The sequence below is a fragment of the Rhinopithecus bieti genome, unplaced genomic scaffold (assembly GCF_001698545.2).
Source record: "Rhinopithecus bieti isolate Rb0 unplaced genomic scaffold, ASM169854v2 scaffold_27006, whole genome shotgun sequence".
In the NCBI taxonomy this organism is placed as follows: domain Eukaryota; kingdom Metazoa; phylum Chordata; class Mammalia; order Primates; family Cercopithecidae; genus Rhinopithecus; species Rhinopithecus bieti.
Window position 1 is genome coordinate 3,995,698 of NW_016813373.1, and position 23,974 is coordinate 4,019,671.

Sequence of the window (23,974 nt, forward strand, 5' to 3'; positions counted from 1 at the left end):
CCTCAGCCTCCTGAGTAGGTGGGACTATAGATGTGTGCAACTGTGCTGGGCTAGCTATATAATCTTGAGTAATTACTACTTTTGAGTCTTATATTCCTCATCATGAAATGTAAAATAAAACTTCTTTTTCTTTTTTGAGACAGAGTCTCGCTCTGTTGCCCAGGCTAGAGTGCAGTGATGCAATCTTGGCCCACTGCAAACTCTGCCTCCTGGGTTCACGCCACTCTCCTGCCTCAGCCTCCCAAAGTGCTGAGATTACAGGCGTGAGCCACCGTGCCTGGCCAAAAATAAAACTTCTCTATATATCCTCAATGTATGGTAGTTACTATTGTTAGGGCTAGCAAATATATATGAAAGAATATATGATCTTAAATTATCAAATATGTGATCAATAGAAGATATACTAAAGGGAATTTAGAGATTATATTGGGTTGAAGCACTAAGGAGAGACTTCAAAAAGCAAGTACAATTTGAATTGGAGGTGGTAGGGAGGGGGAAGGTATTCTCATGAGTGTAAAGACATGAACGCAATAGCTTTCATGTGGAAATCATAAGGTTTTATTTAGAATTCAGGCTGGGCGTGGTGGCTGACGCCTGTAATCCCAGCACTTCAGGAGGCTGAGGTGGGCGGAGTCAGGAGTTCAAGACCAGCCTGGCCAACATAGTGAAACCCCCTCTCTATTAAAAATACAAAAATTAGCTGGGTGCAGTGGCACACGCCTGTAGTCCCAGCTACTTGGGAGGCTGAGTCAGGAGAATCGCTTGAACCCAAAAGGCGGAGGTTGCAGTGAGCCAAGATCACGCCATTGTACTTCAGCCTGGGCAACAAAGTGGGGCTCTGGGGACTCTGTCTCAAAAATAAAAAATAAAAAAAGAATTCAGTCCTAGGAGTCAGAAAACCTAAGTTCTAGCCTTGGCTGTGGTATGAATTTTTTTGGTCAGTTTTAGCAAGCACTTAAAAAATAGTTTCCTCATGTGTAAAATAAGGCAGTTAGGCTAGAAATCTTCCTTCTGGATCCAGTAACCTGCTATTTTTAATTTCCTCAGTTCTGAATCAGTGAGTAGGATCAATGTGTAGCAGATGCTATAGGTGAGAACTAGTTTTAGAAGAACTAGAAGGTAGGGTTGGCTAGGTCTTTCTTAATCTACGAGTATTTAATAAGATGAAGATAAAATAATGAGCATCAGCACAAAGACATTTACCATTTGGGTCGATTTCTAGGTTTAGTAGGTGCTTAAGCCTTGATCTTATAAAGTAATGAGAAGAAATTTGCAATTCTTGTCACAATGTTGTTAGGAATCTTGAATTTCTATAAGAATCTTGGCCGGGTGCAGTAGCTCATGCCTGTAATCCCAGCACTTTGGGAGGCCAAGGCAGGTGGATCACTTGAGGTTGGGAGTTCGATATCAGCCTGACCAACATGGAGAAACCTGGTCTCTACTAAAAAAATACAAAATTAGCTGGGCATGGTGGCACATGCCTGTAATCCTGGCTACTCAGGAGGCTGAGGTAGGAAAATTGCTTGAACCTGGGAGGCAGAGGTTGTGGTGAGCCGAGATAGCGCCATTGCACTCCAGCCTGGGCAACAAGAGCGAAACTGTCTCAAAAAAAAAAAAAAAAAGAATCTCTAGTAACAAACTTAAGGTAAGGATTCTGATTAAAAATAATTCGGCCGAGCGTGGTGGCTCACACCTGTAATCCTAGTACTTTGGGAGGCCAAGGCAGGCAGACCACCTGAGATCAGGAGTTCGAGAAAAGCCTGGCAAACATGGAGAAACCCAGTCTCTAATAAAAGTACAAAAATGAGCCAGGTGTGGTGGCGGGTGCCTGTAATCCCAGCTACTCAGGAGGCTGAGGCAGGAAAATCGCTTTAACCTGGGAGGGGGAGGTTGCAGTGAGTCGAGATTGTGCCACTGCACTCCAGCCTGGGAAACGAGCGAGACTCTGTCTCAAACAAACAAAAAAAACCCAATTCAACTTTAAGGTACAATTACCTGTTACCAATGATGCAAAAGCATATACACATTAAATATTTCCAATTGTGTACCATCTAAATAACTTTACCTAAAACAAAGGCAGACACTTTCATATGCCTTTCTCACTTAAAACTAATTCTTCTAGGACCTTTTACATGAGTTGGCTCTTCTATAAAAAGTTATTGTGATCATTTAAAAATCACATGCTAGATCTACAATGATCAATTTTAAAAGCTTCTTTCTTACTATTCAGAAATGAATTATCTAGTTTCCAGATCATCCAGGCTTCTCTTTTATCTCCATTGCCTCTTAGTTCTGTCACAAACTAGAGAGAATAACGGTAGAGAAAAATCTCAAAATATTAAACACCTCGGGTTCATAGGAGGAGAAGAGTCATAATTATTTGCCTAGACTTAACAATTGAATTTAAATGTGTTTTTTACCACACATAAATCAGCAATTTATCAATCAATAAATCAAATGTTAGTATGTTCTTATGGCTGGTTACATACCACAGAGGTCCAAGTTCTATTGCTGTCTTTCCAGGCATGCTTCCATGACAGTTACAAGGCAGCTGTCTATACGGGTTTTCTGTAAAAAGATAATAAAAGGAGAAGTCAAAGGAGAAGTGACTAATACAAATAGTAGTAATTGTTATATTAATATATTATATTAATAATAATTTGCAGCTACTATATACTGAGGATCTACTATGTGCCAGGTATTATGCTAAGTATTTTATGTATGCATATATATATGTGTACATATATATACACGCACACACATATATATTATGTATTTTATGTATGCATATATATGTACATATATATACACACATACACATATTTTTTTTTAATTTAAGTCCTTACAACTCTCTGAAGTAGGTATGTTAAAATCTCAATTATACAGATCAGAGGATTAAAGCTTGAGAGAGGTTGTGGAAATCCATGTCAAATGGTTTATTAGAGGTGTAACTGATATTTACTTACTATATTACATGAAATAATATAAAGAAGGAAAGTCTTACAAAGTTTACAAGAGATTCATATTTCAAAACTAACTAAGATATAATTTATGTGCAATAAAATATATATATTTTATATAAAATGGCTGATGAGTTTTAACAAATATATACACCTACATAACCAACATCCCAATCAAAATGTAGATATTTCTCGTAAGTTAACTCTTCTGAATTTGGAAAGAAAATGAATTGCTCTATTCCTTATGCTTGATTCATATTCAGCCTTCAAATGTAGGCTAGAATCTAATTTGGTTTAAAAAGCAATGAATGAGAGGCCTGATATAATCCCAAGGAAATTGGGGAGATACTAGCACTATTCTTAGTTTTCAAAATGGGCTAATATTTGACTATGGAACTTTTAAATGCACTCAAGGCTCACACAGTCATTTTATATCAGAAATTCTCCAACTAATTTCCTCCACTCCAGGCCACTCCTGGGTTGATCATGCACTTTCTTGGAATGAACTGATCTAATCAATCAGTCCCAGATATATTCAGAATCAAAGAACAGTGGCAGGAACACAGGTCAATAGCCTCTTGCTAACTGATAATATCACTCTGCTATTCAATACAATTATTGGTATAATGCATAGTTATGAGATCTTATTTTACATTTACTTAAAAGTGTCCTTCACTGCTCCTAGGTCTACTTTTCAGTATTATTTAACTCTAAGCCTTGATGAAAGGGTGTGGTTAGCACTGATCTAAGTTTTATTGAGAACTATGGTCCTCAAATATGAGTACACTTAAGAAGTCTTCTCTTGAACCATTACATCACTAAACTACAAATACTTATAAGCAGTCATCATCCAATTCAAGATGCCAATTTATACTATAGTTGTCAGCTACACTCACTTACCGCAGGCAGACAGCATAAATGAATTATTAATCAGCTTGTATCTTCATGCACTTTGCAAAATAATCTTATCATACAAACCTGTCTTTTCCCAAGCTTCTTTGCTAGGATTTCTCAGATCTAAATTAGCATCAGCAAATTTCCTCTCTGAGGGCCAAGGCTATCAATTCAAGTTACCAGCAGCAAATAATGAAGCGGTAAAGAAGAAAGAAAACTAGTATTTCCATGTTACCGGTATATAAGCGAGGATGGCAATACCAGATGAGGAATTAAAAAGTATTCGGAGACTTTTATTTAAATGCAATAGATTAAACATGCACTCTATCTCTGCTGTTTCTTAACGCTTAAATGACAGCAAGGAACAAAAATTAAACTACAGGAATAAATAAAATGGGAGAGGAGGTAACAAAAGATGAGAGATGCCAATAAAATTTCAGAAGCAGGTATCACATACACAATGGGGTAACTGATTATCAGACCAGAAAAATCTAAAGCGTAAGCCTGAAACGGATAGATGGGCAACCAACAAAACACAAAGTTCCTTAGTATTGTGGGACCCTGCAACTGTTTGAAAACGGAGGGTAATGACTGTCTCTGAAGATGACTGTAGAGAGGTATTGCAAAAAAGAGGTCTGGTTACAACTTTTTTAAGGGTTCAGTTAAAACTCCAGATCTTCTTTAATACAATCAAGCTTCTGTGTCTTCCACATTCCAAAAGATGAAGTTAATCTTTGGTGAGTCTAAGCTACTGAGGATATGAAACCATTAGTTTTAGTTACAGTTGAGAGTGAGATGTCCGAAAACAGAGGGATTCAGTAAAAATCTGCTTTCCAGTCTCTGTCCCCAGTGTGGCTCTCCCAGGGCTGCTAAAAGATTGGTTGATTCCTCTCTGGAAAAATTTACCAATCCAAGAGAAAAGATTTATATATACTTGTTGGCATTTGGGGGTGTTTTACTAAAAAAAGCAGACTGGTATCTTATCACAGTAAAATCCATTGGTTTATTTTTATTTTTATTTTGAGACGGAGTCTCCCTCTGTCACCTAGGTTGGAGTGGAGTGGTGCGATCTCGGCTCACTGCAAGCTCCGCCCTCCCGGGTTCACTCCAGTCTCCTGCCTCAGCCTCCTGAGTAGCTGGGACTACAGGCGCCCGCCACTATGCCTGGCTAATTTTTTGTATTTTTAGTACAGACGGGGTTTCACTGTGTAGCCAGGATGGTCTCGATCTCCTGACCTCACGATCTGCCTGCCTCGGCCTCCCAAAGTGCTGGGATTACAGGCGTGAGCCACTATGCCTGGCCAAATCTGTTGGTTTATAAGCTCTGCCCCAAGTGCTTCAAAACAATTTTTCACTGTGGACAACCGAAGACCACAAGACATTTGAGATCTATCATAACAGAGAACAAAACTACAAAACAGAAAAAGAAAGTTAAAAAACAGGCGAACTGAACAACAACAGCAACAATATAAAACAAACAAAAAACCCCTATTCTCCCCTAAATATAAAATATACCCAAATATAATCAATTCTTAGAAAGGTAAGAGATTTTGTATCCCTGAAACACTAATATGACACTATTAAAAAAGGAACAATAATCACTTGACTAGCCTAAATAAAAAAAAAGGAACAGTGAAAAAAATATAAAATAACTCTTAGAAATGAACAAAATATGACAGAAATTTAAATAAGAGTTGGAAAATAAAAATTAAGGAAAAAGTATAAAGTAGAAACTAGAACTTTGTCAAACAGATGAACAGTATAGGTATTTTTAAAAATTAGAGGATTAATTTAGAAGATCCAAAATATAAACTAAACACAGTTCCTGAAAGAGACAACAGATACAATTTGAAAGGCAAAACTTGTCAAAGAAATAACACCCCTCAAGGGCCAGGTGTGGTGGCTCATGCCTAATCCTAGCACTTTGGGGAGATGAGGTAGGCCTCATCTCAAGATCACTTGAGGTCAGGAGATTGAGACCAGCCTGACAAACATGCTGAAACCCTGTCACTACTAAACATACAAAAATTAGCTGGGAGTGGTGGCACAGGCCTGTAGTCCCAGCTACTCAGTAAGCTGAGGCAGGAGAATCGCTTGAACCTGGGAGGCAGAGGTTACAGTGAGCCAAGATCGCACCATTGCACTCCAGCCTGGACAACAGAGTGAGACTCCGTCTTAAAAAAAAGAAACAGAAAAAGAAAAAATTACCTCCCTTGACCCCAAAATTTATCAGAGCTGAAGAGCTCAAGTTTCTGACTTAAAAGAACTCAGAGGCTAGGTGCAATGGTTCATGCCTGTAATCCCAGCACTTTGGGAGGCCAAGGAGGGTGGATCACTTGAGGTCAGGAGTTCGAGACCAGCCTGGCCAACATGTTGAGAGCCTGTCTCTACTAAAAAATACAAAAGTTAGCTGAGCGTGGTGGCATGTGCCTGTAATCCCAGCTACTCAGGAGGCTGAGTCACGAGAACTGCTTGAACCTAGGAGGTGAAGGTTGCAGTGAGTTGAGATCGTGCCACTGCACTCCAGCCTGGGTGACTGAGTGAGATTCCACCTCAAATAAATAAATAAATAAATAAATAAATAAATAAATAGAACTCAGATATTATCCAGTAAAATGAATTTAAAAAGATGAATTCATACACATATTATCTCAAAATTATTTTGGAATATTGGGTTTTCTTAGAAGAGATATTTTAAGAGCATTCGGAGAAAAAATAATATAACAGACTAGACAAAAACAGCAGCAGACTTCTCACTGGAAGCTAGAAGACAATGGAATAATAACTTGAACATTTTGAGGAAAAAATGATTTCCATCCTAGAATTCTGTACTTAGCCATGCAACACTTCTCCACAGTCTATAGGAAAAAGTGTCCACTCAAAATGAAGAAGTAAACAAGGAAAGTGGGAAAATACAAAGGATCTGTGATACGAGATTTATCACAAAAACAAAGTCAAAGACAATATCCAGGATGATGGTTAAATAGAAGCCCTTGGACAACAGATTTCAGCAGATAAAGAAAACAAACAATCCAAACTACAACACGAGGGCTGTCTCCAGGGGAGTGAAATTTATAGCCAAAGATTACCTAATGTGCTTAACTATGCTGAAAGAAGCATTGAAAATGTAGCAAAGAGTTTAGGGATGGATTATAAAAAGTATTTTTTTAAAAAAGGTAACAGGCATAGTAAGAATTCCAGAGTTACCAAAGAATTGTATAAGAAAGGAAACATTATTATAGCATATTATATGAATCAGCTTTTATTTTTATTTTTGTAGAGACAGGGTCTTGATATGTTGCTCAGGCTGGTCTTGAACTCCTGACCTCAGGCAATCCTACCTTGGCTCCTGAAGTGCTGGGATTACAGGTATGAGCCACCATGCTCAGATTCATATGGTTTAACTGTGCTGTAGCAGCCTTCCAAAATGATCAGCAATAATCCCTGCCTCTTGGTATTCATACCCTTATGTAATACCCTTCCCCTGAGTACCCACTGGTTTTAGAGACAAATTTCTAACAACTAGAATATGGCAAAAGTAATGGAGTATTACTTTGAGTTTAGGTTACAAAAGACCTCTTCTATCTTGCTGGCACTCACTCACTCTCTGGTTCTTCTGACTTGCTTTTTTTTTTTTTTTTTTTTTTTTAAGAGATGGCATCTTGGTCTGTCACCCAGGCTGGAGTGCAGTGGTATAACCACAGCTCACTGCAGCCTGAACTACTGGGTTCAAGTGATCCTCCTGCCTCAGCCTCCCAGGTGGCTGGGACTAAGGGCACACACCACTGACCAACACCTTGATCTGTGGCCTTGTGAGAGACCCCAAGCTCGTGGACCCAGCTAAGCCATGCCTAGCTTCTTGACTCATAGAAACTATGGGATAGTAAATGTTGTTTAAAGCCAATAATTTTGGAGTGATTTGTTACACAGCAATAGATAGCAAATAAAATTTGCAAACAATATTTATCTATTTATAAAAACGCAAACATTAAATATTGATGTAGTCCAAAGTGGAGAGGGGAAAAGCATGCATGTGACTGGATTGGTTTAAAAAGTCAAATACGGCCGGGCGCGGTGGCTCAAGCCTGTAATCCCAGCACTTTGGGAGGCCGAGACGGGCGGATCACGAGGTCAGGAGATTGAGACCATCCTGGCTAACACGGTGAAACCTCGTCTCTACTAAAAAAAAAAAAATACAAAATCTAGCCGGGGGTGGGGACGGGCGCCTGTAGTCCCAGCTACTCGGGAGGCTGAGGCAGGAGAATAGCGGGAACCCGGGAGGTGGAGCTTGCAGTAAGCTGAGATCCGGCCACTGCACTCCAGCCTGGGCGACAGAGCAAGACTGTCTCAAAAAAAAAAAAAAAAAAAAAAGACAAAACTCTTTTCCATGGAAGGAAGTTAGATGCATTATAAACATGTTATTTAGAAATATGAATGTAAGCATTAGAAGAAACAGCTGTGAGATTTTAACTGTTTAGGGAGTCAGGCAGAGATTATTATTTTTATTAATAAGACTTATGGAACTATTTGACTTTTCTTTCTTTTTTTGAGATGGAGTCTTGCTCTGTCACCCAGGCTGGAGTGCAGTGGCATGATCTCAGCTCACTGCAACCTCTGCCTCCTGGGTTCAAGTGGTGATTCTCCTGCCTCAGCCTCCTGAGTAGCCGGGATTACAGGTGCCTGCCACCATGCCCAGCTAATTTTTGTACTTTTAGTAGAGACAGGGTTTCACCATGTTGGTCAGTTTCGAACTCCTGACCTCAGGTGGTCCGTCCACCCTAGCCTCCCAAAGTGCTGGGATTTACAGGCGTGAGCCACTGCACCCAGCTATTTGAATTTTTAAACTATGTATTACAAATTGATAAAAATTCTGAATGAGATGACTTCTTTGTAGGACATACTTGTTTATTCTAAGTTCTGTATGATTCCAAATAAAATGCAAAAATAAATCATTGCTTTATAGTTATCACTTATCAAGTCAAATATTCTTTAAAATGTTTGATTAATGTCACATATATAAGAAGGAAAAATTATAAGAACTATAAGGCACTCAAATTCTTTAGACTCTTTAAGTATACAGGCTATTGGACATGCTTTGGGGAAAGAAAAGCTTTGAACATGAAGGAAACAAAGTAGTATTTTTCTCATGAGCTCTATTGAGTAAACTGAGAAAGTTAAATTTAACCAAATAAGAGATGACTATAGAAATTACGGCAAAAAGAATGATGACATACACAGAATATTTTTATATGTAGAGATTAATCTGGCAAAACAGAATGTTAAGTGTTACACATTCTAATAACATAGAGATGGTATAACAAACAAAAATTAGGAAGGGAAAAATGGAAAACAGGAAGCTAATTATCATTTGTGATATCAAGGAGCCAAAGGATATTACTTAGAACTGATAAATCCAAATTACAGAAGTATATACATATTTACTACTAAAAGTAGACATTAAGAAAAATAAACAGGCTGGGCGCGATGGCTCACGCTTGTAATCCTAGCGCTTTGGGAGGCCAAGGTGGGCGGATTGCCTGAGCTCAGGAGTTCGCGACCAGCCTGGGCAACATGGTGAAACCTTGTCTCTACTAAAATAGAAACAATTAGCCGGGCATGGTGCCGTGCGCCTGTAGTCACAGCTACTTGGGAGGCTGAGGCAGGAAAACTGCTTGAACCCGGGAGACGGAAGTTGCAGTGAGCCGAGATCGCGCCACTGCACTCCAGCCTGGGTGACAGAACGAGACTCTGTCACAAAAAAAAAAAAACAAAGAAAACAAACAATTACAATAAAATATATAAACTAGCCTCTTATCTAGTCAAGAAAAATGGAAGAAAGAATAAATAAATGAAAGTATATAAGGGGACTATGACCACAGGAACTAAGGAGATTAAAAGGAATTATTAGACAACACTTAGCTCAACCCTATGTAAATAAAACAGAAATGCTAGGTGAATATTACTAAACCTTTAAGGAACACATAATTCCAATACTAGTTAAACTAGTTCTTAAGAACTAGTTTTTTAAAAAAAATCAGTTTTCAATTCCAGTAATTGAAAAAAGGGAAGCACTCCAAATTATTTTTGAAGGGAGTGTAAAGTGATAGATCAAAGCCCACCTAAAATTATGCTACAAAACTATATACCATCTCATTTATACATACTGAAACAAAAAATCCTTTAAAAATTAGCAAATAAAATATAGCAACATATTAAAAAAACTACCTGACAATAGTTTATTCTACAAAATCCAGTTTGGTTCTATATTGGAATCTTCTATTACAATTAATCAAATTAGTAAGCCTAAAGAGAAAAACCATATAATCATCTCCACAGATGCTGAAAATGCATTATGACAAAATTCAACATCTTGACAAAATACAATAAAAATGGAAATGAAGTATTCTTCCTTAATGTGATAAATCATACGTATTGCAGATGAAAAGCCAGTATTATGCTTGAATCAGAAAGCACTAGAGGTTGGGTGCAGAGGCTCATGCCTATAATCCCAGCACTTTGGGAGGATGAGGTGGGCAGATTACTAGAGGTCAGGAGTTTCAGACCAGCCAGCAAACATGGTGAAACCCTGTCTCTACTAAAAATGCAAAAAGTAGCTGGGTGTGGTGGTGTACGCCTGTAGTCCCAGGTACTTGGGAGGCTGAGGCAGGAGAACTACTTGAGCCTGGGAGGCAGAGGTTGCAGTGGGCCGAGATTGCACAACTGAACTCCAGCCTGATTAACAGAGCAAGACTCCATCGGAAAAAAAATAAAAAAAATAAAAAGCACTAGAGGAAACCAAAAGTAAGGAACATGACAGAATGCCCTCTATTACCACTACCAGTTAACATTATACTAAAGTACTTGAACAAATGAAAAGCATATTATATTTGTAGGAAGCTTCAAAAATCACAGTATCTATTCTCCCCAATTTAATGTGATCAAAATAATATGCCAACTGGGTTATTATTTACTTTTATATTTAAGGGGTTAACAAAAGATCAATACAGGAACACTGAAAACAAAGAGCTCTGAGTAGGGATTGCCATCACAGATATTAAACAACACTGAAAAGCCTCCGTAGTCAAAACAGTATGATAGACGTGTATGAATAAATATCCAACCACTGGAACAGAATAGAAAATCTAGAAACAAACTCAAATACATGTGGAATTTTAGTATAACATAAAGAAGGTATTCTCAAATCAGTGGAGGAAAGGTGTACTATTCAATACAACCTAATCTACTTTGAATAGTCTAGGAATAGGAAAGCTCTTTCTAACTACAGGCGAAATCCAGACTATATAAACATTCAATTAGCAATGAAAAACTTCTGCAAGACAGATTTAAAAAAAAAATTTGACAAAATGAGAAAAAAACCTGCAACTTAGTAAGTGCTAAACTCAAAAATTCGTATTAAAAAATACCAAGAACCTAACACAAAACAATGAGCAACTGTTTCCATGTCTCAGAACTGAAACAGACAGAAACAGCTTTACGAAGGCATAAACTACAGCTTTTTCCTTGTTTTCCCATCCCCAGGCCTGGCATATAGTAGAGGCTCAATAAATGTTTATTGAATGCATTTTATAACTGATGGCTTTTATACACAGCCAGAAACATGAAAAATTATTATTATTTTTTCTTTTTTTTTTTTTTGAGACAGAGTCTGGCTCTGTCGCCCAGGCTGGAGTGCAGTGGCCAGATCTCAGCTCACTGCAAGCTCTGCCTCCCGGGTTTACGCCATTCTCCTGGCTCAGCCTCCCGAGTAGCTGGGACTACAGGCGCCCGCCACCTCGCCCGGCTAGTTTTTTGTATTTTTAGCAGAGACGAGGTTTCACTGTGTTACCCAGGATGGTCTGGATCTCCTGACCTCGTGATCCACCCGTCTCGGCCTCCCAAAGTGCTGGGATTACAGGCTTGAGCCACCGCGCCCGGCCGAAAAATTATTTTTATAAAATTAATGATTTGTAACAGTCTGGAAAAAAGGTAATCTGACTTATGTTCCTAAAATTAGTTGAGAGTGGAAACTAAGTTATTTCTAGATGTTTCGATAGAAGGCAGAACTAGAAAGCATACATTGTACAGCATGAGTAAATAACTTTAATAAACTCACACGAATGTCTTGTCTGTTGACGAAAGGAAATCCAGTATAGGAAATAACAAAGTTAGCACTGTAATCTTTAAAATCAAAGGACAATAATATATATAATTAGGGATGTGATAAAGGCTTATTCAGTGGAGGATTATAGATAAATTAAACATAATATATAACTTGAATTTACCTTCTACCATATTACCATCCTTCTGAAAAATTCTCTCTTCACACCACTGACAATGGATCAGGTACTGAATCTTCTTGGCTGTTTCATCTGCTGAAGTAGGTCCCCTCAAAACTCTCACAACTACCAACACAAAATGTTCCAGAGCCACTGCAAACAGTACTTCTATGCCTTTGTTGCATCGGGCTGCAGCTCTATAATAAATTTTTTAAAGTTATTTTGTGGGCTTATCATTTTCCCTTGTTTGGCATTATACTGACAAATATAAATCTGGACAATAGACTATGGGTAAGTTACGGGACATCAAGAAAAATTCAATTCTCATTAGCAGTGCTTTTAAAAGATCATTACTATAACTTTTACAGAAATTGAAACATAGGAAATAAAAGATGCTTGGGAGGGTCTTCAGTTTCTAGATATTTTCCCTTATGATATCCTCTCAATAGGGCAATATTTTTCGATTTTCAGTCATTTTCACTTTGTTTCTTATCATCACCACCACATTTCTTCCTTTTTATCTATTTTATTTCCTATAAAATCTTCTTCAAAACAGTATATATTTATTGAGTAATGACTATATGCAGGAGAGTATGCTAGCTACTGAAAATTGAGTGAAAAAAGAATAGTCAAAGTCCTTTCCACCATTAATTTTATAGACTTTTTGGATTAAGCTCGACTATATACCATTTATGTACTCTGCAGTCACATACTAAATTTAATTTATATATATTACTCTGAATTTGCTGATATTACATTATAAACATTTTTAAGAATGTGCAGTAAGTCCTTAGCATGCATAAAGTAAACATCAGTTTTCAGGTAATTAGAAACAACCCTGAAGGTCTATGAAGTCTAATAATCTGTATTTATGCTGAGGTACAAATTTCCACTTAAATGCTCTGAAACTAGTATTAGGGCTGGCAAGTGAGCTAGCTGATCATCCATTATCTATATTCACAATGTCCATTTATATTATATTATTCTAGCATAATCTGCATATAGTAAGTGCTCCAAAAAAGTCACCCTTTCAAAAATAACCGTTTTCAAATTCTGTTTGGAAATCCTGGTGAGAAATGGAGAGAACTTCCCATTTTGTAAGATGATTTTGGAGAATCAAGTTTGTAAGCCATCATTTTATTCAAACTATATAAATAAAGAAGATAGAATGGATATAAAAGAAATGACTGTTTCTTTCTGAGGCAAAGTCTCACTCTGTCGCCCAGGCTGGAGTGCAGTGGAGCAACCTTGGCTCACTGCAGCATCTGGCTCCTGGGTTCAAGTGATTCTAGTGCCTCAACCTGTAATCGTAGCTGCGATTACAGGTGTGTACCACCATGCCCAGATAATTTTTGTATTTTTAGTAGAGACGAGGTTTCACCATGTTGGCCAGGAGGCTTGTTTCATCCTGGGCAACACGGTGAAAAAACAAAACAAAACAATTTTTGCTTTTCCTTTCATATTGCTATCCTTTATCCTACATTGTTCAAATAAACTGGAAATTAACTTTCACTTTAATCTTTTCTTTCTTACTACTTTATTTCAATAACATTTTAATTGGAGAGTAAACTGAATATTTCAGGCATAAGCTTTTAAATAAAATTACAACAGATACCATGTAAAATTAGAAACCAGTATTACAGATAAGGAATACAGGATTTATATTTTGTGCATGTTTTGAGTAATAAGTACTTCTTGTAATATTATCTCTTTTTATCAAATACTAAAACACACTAAGTACACCGTTGACGATTTGATACCTTGCCACTGCAGCTACAACAATTCTGGCTGCTAGTTCCTTGTAATATTCAGTTCGGACAATGTTACATCCGTAGTGACGCCGGGCAACATGCTGTGCCTTGGCATATAAAGAACTGATATCTGTAGAAGTCACTGACACTATGCCAAGGTTTCTTATATTTCTGAATGCAGAATCTAGATAATTCACCGATGTTCCAAAAGGGTCTAGATGTCTAAAATCAGAAAGCATATAGATATATTTTAAAGTCATATTAGTAACAAAAATTATACCATTGTAATTATTTCTAATTATAAAATTCCATGAATTTAAAAGGACATTGCAAATCTATTTTAAGTACATAATTCTGTTTTGAAATTAAGTAATAAAATGATAGTATGATGTATGAGACATGTAAAAATAAATTTGGGTTAGAGGAAAAGTGACATGCCCAGGCATTTTATTTCAAATACTAGAAAATTTTCATACTGCATACCTTAGGCCAAAAAATGGCATTAATTTAAATAAACAAACAACAACAAACTGTCTTAATTTTTAACTACCACTCGTCCCCAAAATTCCAGATAAGTTTAGAAAGTGACATGGCAAGTCTTTTTCTACTTACATGAAATCAAAAGATCTCAAATGCATCAGTACATTGGCATCCATTTTGGTCACTTTAATATTACCAATATTTTTCTCTCCTTCTTCAAGAATATCATCACTCTTTTCCTTTTCCTTACTGTCCACCACCACTTTCAATTTGTTTAAATGACAGTTTTCCTGAATCAATGTCACAGAGTTTTCATTCAAGTCATTGATTGTAACTTTGACTGCATTTCCAAGATGTTTTGCCCACTGTAATCCCATTATCCCTTAGGAAAAATGGGGAAGAAAATGAGTTTTATAATAATAATTTTAAAGAATAAAAACAGTATAATGACAACACACAGTTTTATAAGTAACAAATTATTTCAAAATTTAATGTTTTCATGAATCTTATTCTTTCTTACTACAAAGCTTCTCAAGAAAGGTTATAACTAAAATATGTCTAACAGATTTTCACTAATACTTCTTATAAACCTTTTTTATGATCCTTGTATAATAAAATATGTATGTTTTTTTATTTTGTTGAATAGTGGAAAATGTTTTCTTTTTTGCTTTTTTTCTGACCATGGAATACTTGATACAAATGGGATTACTCTGCTTGAAGGAAGGATAAGAAGTTGGAATTCCTTCTGCTGAAGTTTACCATCATAGACCAAAATATGAAAAACTTTTCTAGACTAACACTTTTCAAACACTGCGTAACACTGTTGTGAATTAAAAAAAAAAAAAAAAAAAATTGTGGCCGGGTGTGATGGCTCACACATGTAATCTCTGCACTTTGGGAGGCTGAGGCGGGTGGATCACCTGAGTCCAGGATTTTGAGACCAGTGTGGGCAACATAGCAAAACCCTATCTCTACAGAAAAACACAAAAATTAGCTGGGCATGGTGGCGCACGCTTGTGGTCCCAGCTGCTTTCTGGAGGATGAGGTGGGAAGATCACCCGAGCCTAGGAGGTCCAGACTGCAGTGAGCCGAGATGGTGCCAAGACCCTATCTCAAAGCTGAGACCCTATCTCAAAAACAAAACAAAACCAAAAAACCAAATTCGTAAGCAAATGATTAGGAAGAATTTCTAATCATCTAAAAGGAAGACCAAAAGTGCCCCTTTTCAGTTTTTCCCTATCTACTAAAGTCATAAGGGACATTCATTACAAAATGAGAGATGGCAACACAAGCCCAGCCAACACAGATTAGTAAACCCCTTATGTATTGGAAATACTGACCATCTTTTCCATACACGTGTCTCAGAAATGGAAAAATACCATGTGTTATGGACTTCATATATATGTATTTTTCATATTTTCACAACACGCTTGTGAGGTAAGTTCTCACATCCTCATTTTAGGAATGGCAAAACATGCACAATGACTGCTCCAGACCTGATCTAAGTTTACAAAGGCACATTAAAAGAAGAGGCTGGAAATATATTCCTTAGATATTAGCTTTAATGACTTCAGATTTATAAAAGAGTAAAGAGGCTGGGTGCAGTGGCTCACGCCTATAATCCCAGCACTTTGGGAGGCTGAGGCAGGTGGATCACCTGAGGTCAGGAGTTTGAGACCAGCTTGGCCAACATGGCGAAGTCCTGTCTCTACTAAAAATACAAAAATCAACCAGGCGTGGTGGTAGGCGCCTGTAATCTCAGCTACTCGGGAAGCTGAGGCAGGAGAAGTGCTTGAACCTGGGAGGCAGAGGTTGCAGCGAGCCAAGATAGATGGCACCACTGCACTCCAGCCTGGGTGACAGAGCGAAACTCTTGTCTCAAAAGAGTAAAGTAAAAGGATATGGTGGAAAATACTGAGAAATAAATTTGGACAAGCAGGTTAGAATCAGATATGGAAGATATTAAATGTAGTCTGAGAACTCTGGACTCTAGGCAATAAAGATGAATGACTTTTTTGATTGGTAAGTAACAATGTGGTGCTTCAGAGGAATAGCTGTTTAGCAGTAACAGGCAAGACAAATTGGAGGACAGAAATGACTGGAAACAAGGGTACTATTTAGAGGCTACTGAAATAGGCTTGCTATGAAATCATTAAATTGGTGGATATGGAATGGAAAATGTGAGTTATATTGGAAAAGAAAAATTAGAACAGACCTAGTGGCTGAGTAGATATGGGAAGAGTAACAGGAAAACAAGGAGTAAAAACATGATTCAAATTTCAAATCCAAGTGACTTGGGAAATAATCAGAAAAATCACCTCATCACTTTTACCACATTTATACTGAGACAGTACTAATGCTGATCATCATGGTGGCGGCAGGAGTCTCCTCTTTCAATAGATGAGCAAACTGAGGCACAATTTCCTGTGGTCATACAATTATCAAGTGATAAAGCTGGGATTTGAAATCAGGCAGTCTGGTTCTGCAGGCCATGCTTTTAACCACTACTTTTCCCTGAGGAGAGTTTAGGAAGGAGAGCTAACTAATGCTTTCACTCTTTTGGCACAAACTCCCCAAAAGTGTATTCCTATAATCTTTATGAAGAAAGACTTGGATTGGGTACGGAGGCTTTTTAGAAATTTTCTACTGTTTCTATTTTCTTTTGTCTACTATAAAGTCTTTTGAGAAAAATATTCTCAATGTTTAAAATTTCACTTTATTCCACTGTCTAAAGGCTAGGCAGTGATCATCACAACACAAAAAAGAGACACAACCAGACATCAGGTGCTGCCTGATTGCAGTAAACAAGTATTACCGCAAAACAAAAAACAAAACAAAACAAAACAAACAAACAAAAAACTGTATTTGAATCTAATCAAATGGCCAATTTACAAAAATACAGGAGATAGAAGAACACGTTATATGAACCATAACAATACAATCAGGAAAAATCTAGACTGCGGGAAACTCTATAGGTCAAAAGACATGTTAAGTCAACAAATAATTATCACACACACAGAAAATGACAGAAGGAACCATAGATTTAAAAGAGACTTGGACATATCAAACAATTGAAATACAGTTTTGTCTGCATTCTGATTTGATTTTAAAACATATTATGAGATAATTGGGCATATCTAAACAATTTATATTAAAGAATTATTCTTAATTTTTTAAAGTATGATAGTATAGTGGTTTTATTTTTTAAAAATCTTTACCTTTTAGAGATTCAACTGAAATACAGATGAAACGATGTATCTGTTATTTGTTTCAAATTAATGGATATCAAAAGACTATGACATGAGGTATGAAGACAATGATAAAACGACTGAGCATGAACCACTGATTTTTGAAGTAAGCGATGGATACACAGGACTCACTTACTATACTCTTTTACATTTAAAATTTTCACAATAAAAAATTAAAATTTTGTCTTGGATCTTTAATTTTTTACATCACTACCCATATACATTTTCGAAGAAAAGATATTGTAAAATCGAATAAATAAAATGTGGTTCTAAAAAAGTGTCCTCACTTACCAGTGGCTCCAAAAGCATCTAGACATTCCAAGGGTTTTCGTTCCTCAGCCAAAGCAGCCAATGTACAGAATATTAGCTGCCTAGAAGGAAATCATAATCTGAAATTACTTTACTTTACCATGCTTCACCATCATAGATTTTATTTCATTTAAGAATAGTGAATTGAAGTCCCTAGTTACTTACAAACTATTTCAAAAGGAGACTTAAAAACATATTCCTAATACTATAAGAACTAAAAATACGTGAAATTAAACTATGAATCCAGTTGGATTCTATTAATAAGTATTTATTTATTTATAAACAAAACTTGCTCACAAAAGTACCAGCTTGTTCAGTAATTATATAAAGTTAGGCCTATTTTATTCTCTAATAAAGACACTGGCTTGGTAGAAAAAAAGAAACAATCCTTCTGTGGAAAATGTTAAGATAGATGATTTTTATTCTGCACCTAGTTCTAAATTTTAACATATTAGAACATAAAGGTTAAGAGAAGGTACATTTACAATAATTTGAAACATCCCATAACCCTATTTTCAATTTAGCTTACCGATTTAGTTTCATTTTGGGATTAAAATAGGAATCTGTTTTCTGAGGTATAGAATAGTTGGGACAAACTTGTACATCCGTGTCTGCCTCTTTTAAAATTTCCTTAGGTGGTTTAGCAGTGGAAGCTAAGACAGAAAAAAGAAAAGATTTCCAGGGCAACACAAAATAATTCCAAACAAAAGATTTCCAAGAAAACACAAAATAATTCTAAACATCTAAAACAATATACATTTTGAAAAATAACTTTATATTATTTTGTGTTAATGCAAACGGTTGGGCAGATGTAAAAAAACCAAAACCAAAGAACTGATTCAGTCAGCACTCTCTGCAAAAGAGTAACACTCAGTTAAACATCTCATTAATGAAAGTTAATTTACTATCTTGACTGTCTAGCACATCAATACATCTGTATTGATACCTAAGAAAAATCACCCTAGGAAAGCACAAAATCCTAAAACACCTTTGTGTTTCATCAAACACTACATTGTTTGCTACATATATTTTACTATGGTATAATTGTTAGAAAATGAATATCTCCATATGGCTGCATTCCATTAGCTAGCAAGGCTTACTAAGAATCACTCTAATTCCTGAACATGGGAGACTTCAGAATATTTTCTCATAATGATTTCAAGTCACAAATTACATTGAAATGGCTATAATGAAAAAATGATTTTACATTTAATATGTTAGAATCGTTTTGCTATAAACTGATGAAATATTGATGTTTATATGCGTATATGTTTTAAATATTTAAGAAATGAGATATGTGATGTGTCAGAGAGTTGAGATCCTTTATGTTTGGATTTCTTGATAACATTACAGTCAGAATGTTAACTAAATGGCAACTATATATTTCTTTCTAAGATGCCAAATAATAGTATCTTTCTCTAGCACTGTGTTACATATCCTTTTCTACCCAGTGAGGAGGTATGTCGCATATCTCACAAGATCAGCCTTTCTCAATTTAGGTGCTGTGAGAAAATCAAGCTTTATAGAAATTAATTCAGTGACTATTTTTTTTGCAGTTCTTAAAGGAATGGTACATAGTGCCATTCTAGACATAGAGAAGTTATTCATTACATATAATACATGCTTTGGGCCATTAGTGCTTAATTTAATTCTTGAGAAGGGCTCTCTAAGTAGTAACAAGCTATTAATAATTTCATGTCACTAATAGTCTTTATTTCACTGTATCTTTTTTCTAGTGTTTTCCAACAATACATACATGACAGTTAAGGGTATAAAAGCTGTCACTGGGAAGACAATTCTATAATCTTTCATTAAAATATCTATAGTCACTTGAGTGTCACTTACTTTTTCTACACCATTTATTAAATATATATGTTGAGAATGTTAAAATGTTTTTGGAGACCTTACAGAAAGAAACCAAAATCTGATGTAATGGACTAGTGAATTAAATCATTTGGTTAAATCAGCATTATTTTATCTGCCTGATGTCTGAAAATAATAACTGGACCATTATTTAAGGATTTACATATTAATATGTTAATGAGATTGCTCAACTTACCTGCAATATAACTAGATTTAGTCTCTCCTTTATTCATATGGCGCCTAACATGTCCTAGCATATCAGTTCTTCTGGTGATTGTTGCTGAACAAATGATACAATGATAATGGGCTCCCATTTTACTGGATATCTATCAAACAGAGTATTTAATTTAAATAAGTTACTAAGACAATGAAATAGAAGTATAAGTTTGCAAATTTAAGTATATTAGTGTCTTGGATTTAATGGTATAGAAGATAATTTTAATTTTGCCATGTGACTTTGAAAGGATCTTAATTTCCTTACCTGTATTTATATATACTTTTAAACCTTACTTTACAATAGGCCAGGAATTTAATTTCCTAGCTTTTCCCATTCATTCCAATCAGAAAATAATTGTATTTTCTATAAGTTGCATTTAAAAATGGCGTAATGTTAGGAGTGGTGTGCTGGTAAATGTTTATTAACTGGCTCTCCAGGAAAATAAAGCCCCGATTTGTAGTATTTGCAGATTTCTGTGGCATAAATACTCTGCCATAGCCAATTTCAAGCTACAACTCTCATAGATTTTAAGTTATCAGTGTAACATCGCTGAATGTGAATTTAGGAAGAGATGTGCATTATTATACCATTACAGAGCACTGCCACCCAGCAGACATAATAGATGTAAATAACTGTAAGTGCACAGATAATATTAAAATGCAGAACAATGATAAAGGTGAATATTCATTATCTTTGTTTTTTAATATAACTCATTCATTTTTAGGTTTATATAACTTAATTTTTAATGGTGGCCATACTAAACAACCAGCTTGAAAGATTTCTGAAAATTTGAGCCAGCTCCAGTACCCCATTGAATGTTAAGAGACATACTTAGAAGCGTACTTTTCTAAGTAAAAAATTTCTCACTTCATAATTTCTCCTTTAGCTGAGAACAAAAAGACTGCTTCAATGGCTCTTTCCTAGTTTTGATGCCTTTTACTCTTAGTGCTGCTACCTCCTTTTTACTTGGGACCTTACAGCAAATAGAAAACCGTCAAGCACATTACTCAAGGTTCCTTGTGGTACTGTGATTATCATATTCAAATATGGACTTGGACTAGGTTGATGGACCAGAAACTGTTTTGACTACTACTTACAGAATATTTTCCTTTTTGTCAACACTATACTGCTTTTAGTGACTCAAAATAAAATTTAATAATGAGAACTCATTACACGAATATGCATTCAGGATAGTGTCACTAAAAAATTTTATAGTTTGTATTTCCCTTAGGTCAAATCTACCCTAAAAATAAAACACATGTATTTTTTAAAAAGTTACTAAGATTTCAGAAAGTTTCTTGATTCTCTAAGATTGAACTTAAAAGGAAGGATTTGGGGAAGATGAATGAAATCAAAACACACTAAGATATTTACTAAATCACAGAAATTGAAGCTTCTATTCCATGACCAAAATTTTAAGAGAAAAAACTACTCTCTAAATTTTCCATTCCAAAATTAGTAAATGAGTTAATTTTCATTTTGAACACAAAGAAGCAATTTATCTGACTTAAACTAAAAATTATAAAATGAGAACTTCAATATAGCAATTTTTTTCATACTATGACAGTTTCACACTATGATAGTTTTCCTATTATGATAATCTGAAAGGACTCAGACACAGAATTTTAGAGTAAACTACACTGCTGAACATACACATTTTAGTTCCATAGTAAGTAAAAATTACGCTTTCTTTAAAAAGGCCTACATTTAAAAATAAAACAATCTAATATCTGATCACCTGTTCTCCAATAATGTTTGGTTTCACTGGTCGACAAGGTAAGTGACAGATGCACATCCTGTAACCTAGAATAAAGAACAGCTGGTTATCATATCACTATTCATTAAATATTCAATTATCAAAAATTATAAGCAAGTTTTATAAGAATTGGAACTAACCTTATATTCGTAATGTCATTATTCAAATGAGATTGCTTTAGTTTATACAATTGTTATGCATGAGATACATGTGTATGTATACATACTTACGTATATGTATCTATATACACACATACAGAGGGATCCAGGTTTGAATTCTGGTTCCACCATGACTATCTGTTGTATCTTGATTAGTCGTTTAGTGTCTCTGGGACTCAGCTTTATCCTATTCTCTTCCACCTTGACTTTTTCTTAGGCTTCATCTTTGCCTCATGCTATTGATATATTTGCCATTATACAGACCCTTCTTCATCTATGACATGGTACTATCTTGGTTTTCTTCCCACCTTTCTTCATCTTCTTTACAGGTCCTCTTCCTTCTCTCATGCCCTGAAATGTAGATATTCCATAGGCTTGGGTGGCTAAGGGACTTTTTTCTCATTTCCTTGGCAACTTAAGCTCCTTTCACGATTCCAATTAAAGGAATCCCAAATTATAGCTCTAGTTACTAATTCACTCCTAAGAGCCAGATCCCTATTTCCAATTGCCTATTAAGGATATGTAACTGGTTATCTAGTCAGCATCTCAAAACCTACTTGTCAAGACTAAACTGATAATTTATCTTACATCAGGTCTCTTTACTTTTTTAAAACGACAATGCCTTACAGTTGCTCTTAACTCAAAGCCTGTAAGTCATCTCTAATGCCTTTTTTCTTTTTTTTTTTTTTTTTTTTTTGAGATGGAGTCTCGCTCTGTCGCCCGGGCTGGAGCGCAGTGGCCGGATCTCAGCTCACTGCAAGCTCCACCTCCCGGGTTTATGCCATTCTCCTGCCTCAGCCTCCCGAGTAGCTGGGACTACAGACGCCCGCCACTTTGCCCGGCTAATTTTTTGTATTTTTTAGTAGAGACGGGGTTTCACCGTGTTAGCCAGGATGGTCTCGATCTTCTGACCTCGTGATCCGCCCGTCTCGGCCTCCCAAAGTGCTGGGATTACAGGCTTGAGCCACCGTGCCCGGCCTGCCTTTTTTTCTTATACCTCAGATCAGATCATTTCTTACTTGTATATGCTGAAGTGCTCCAAGATTTAGTTCTGGATGACTTCTTTTTTCCATCAATATGTACTCTTTTAGTTACTTATCTGATCTTATGGCTTTAAATACCATCTGCCTTCTGGCAACTCCCAAATGCATATCTTCTGCCTCATATTCTTCCTGAACTCCAGATTCATATAACCTATGGGCTACCTGACATCTCCACTTAGATGCATCCCATCCTTTAAATTCCAAAATTTCTGGTTCTGGCCTTCTTTCCCACACTTGATCCTAATGCACTCTTCTGCAGCTCAGTAAAGGCCAACTCCATTTCTCTACTTGCTCAAGTCCCAAACCCAAGCATTCTTGGCTCGTTCTCTCACACCTCACATCCATTCCTTCAGCAGATCTTGTTGTTTCTACCTTCAATTATTTGTCAACTACTTTGAAACCTGCTCACCGAGACAAAAAAACTATCATATCTTCACCATCTACCAGATCAATACCATGTGAAAGAACCCAACAGTCTAATGTACATGAGAGACCCACATCCACGAGTAAGTAAAGAAATACCACAAGAAACTATTTAAGAAAAGAAGTAACTTGGAGGAGGGAGACCAAACCTAAAGGCTAAACAATGACCTAAGTGAGGCTGGGGGCGGTGGCTTGTACCTGTAAACCCGGCACTTTCGGGGGCTGGGGTGGGCGGATCACAAGGTCAGGAGTTTGAGACCAGCCTGATCAACATGGTGAAACCCCGTCTCTACTAAATATACAAAAATTAGCCGGGTGTGGTGGCACATGCCCGTAATCCCAGTTACTCAGGAGGCTGAGGCAGGAGAACCGCTTGAACCCGGGAGGCGGAGGTTGCGGTGAGTCGAGATTGCACCACTGCACTCCAGCCTGGGCAACACAGCGAGACTCCATCTCAAAAAAACCCACAAAAAACAAACAAAAAACACAATAATCTAAGTAAAGAATATGAAAGAGATCCTTTTAATTGAAATGAGAGCTTTTTTTTTCATAAGAAGTCAGTATGGTTTATCATACATTCTTTTTTTTTTTTTTTT

General features: G+C 36.4%; 1 protein-coding gene across 3 annotated transcripts in view; it reads right to left on the reverse strand.

Moving 5' to 3' along the window:
- Positions 1 to 23,974, reverse strand: part of TRMT1L (tRNA methyltransferase 1L) — a 43,717-nt gene that overhangs the window by 8,664 nt on the left and 11,079 nt on the right. For all 3 annotated transcript variants that reach the window (XM_017848060.1, XM_017848062.1, XM_017848061.1), the window contains exons 4-11: positions 21,737 to 21,801; positions 19,978 to 20,107; positions 18,448 to 18,571; positions 17,901 to 17,980; positions 14,494 to 14,743; positions 13,891 to 14,103; positions 12,137 to 12,327; positions 2,490 to 2,568 (exon numbers count right to left, since the gene is read on the reverse strand). In XM_017848060.1, coding sequence (XP_017703549.1) covers positions 2,490 to 2,568; positions 12,137 to 12,327; positions 13,891 to 14,103; positions 14,494 to 14,743; positions 17,901 to 17,980; positions 18,448 to 18,571; positions 19,978 to 20,107; positions 21,737 to 21,801 — 1,132 coding nt within the window. The remainder of the gene's footprint in view (positions 1 to 2,489; positions 2,569 to 12,136; positions 12,328 to 13,890; positions 14,104 to 14,493; positions 14,744 to 17,900; positions 17,981 to 18,447; positions 18,572 to 19,977; positions 20,108 to 21,736; positions 21,802 to 23,974) is intronic.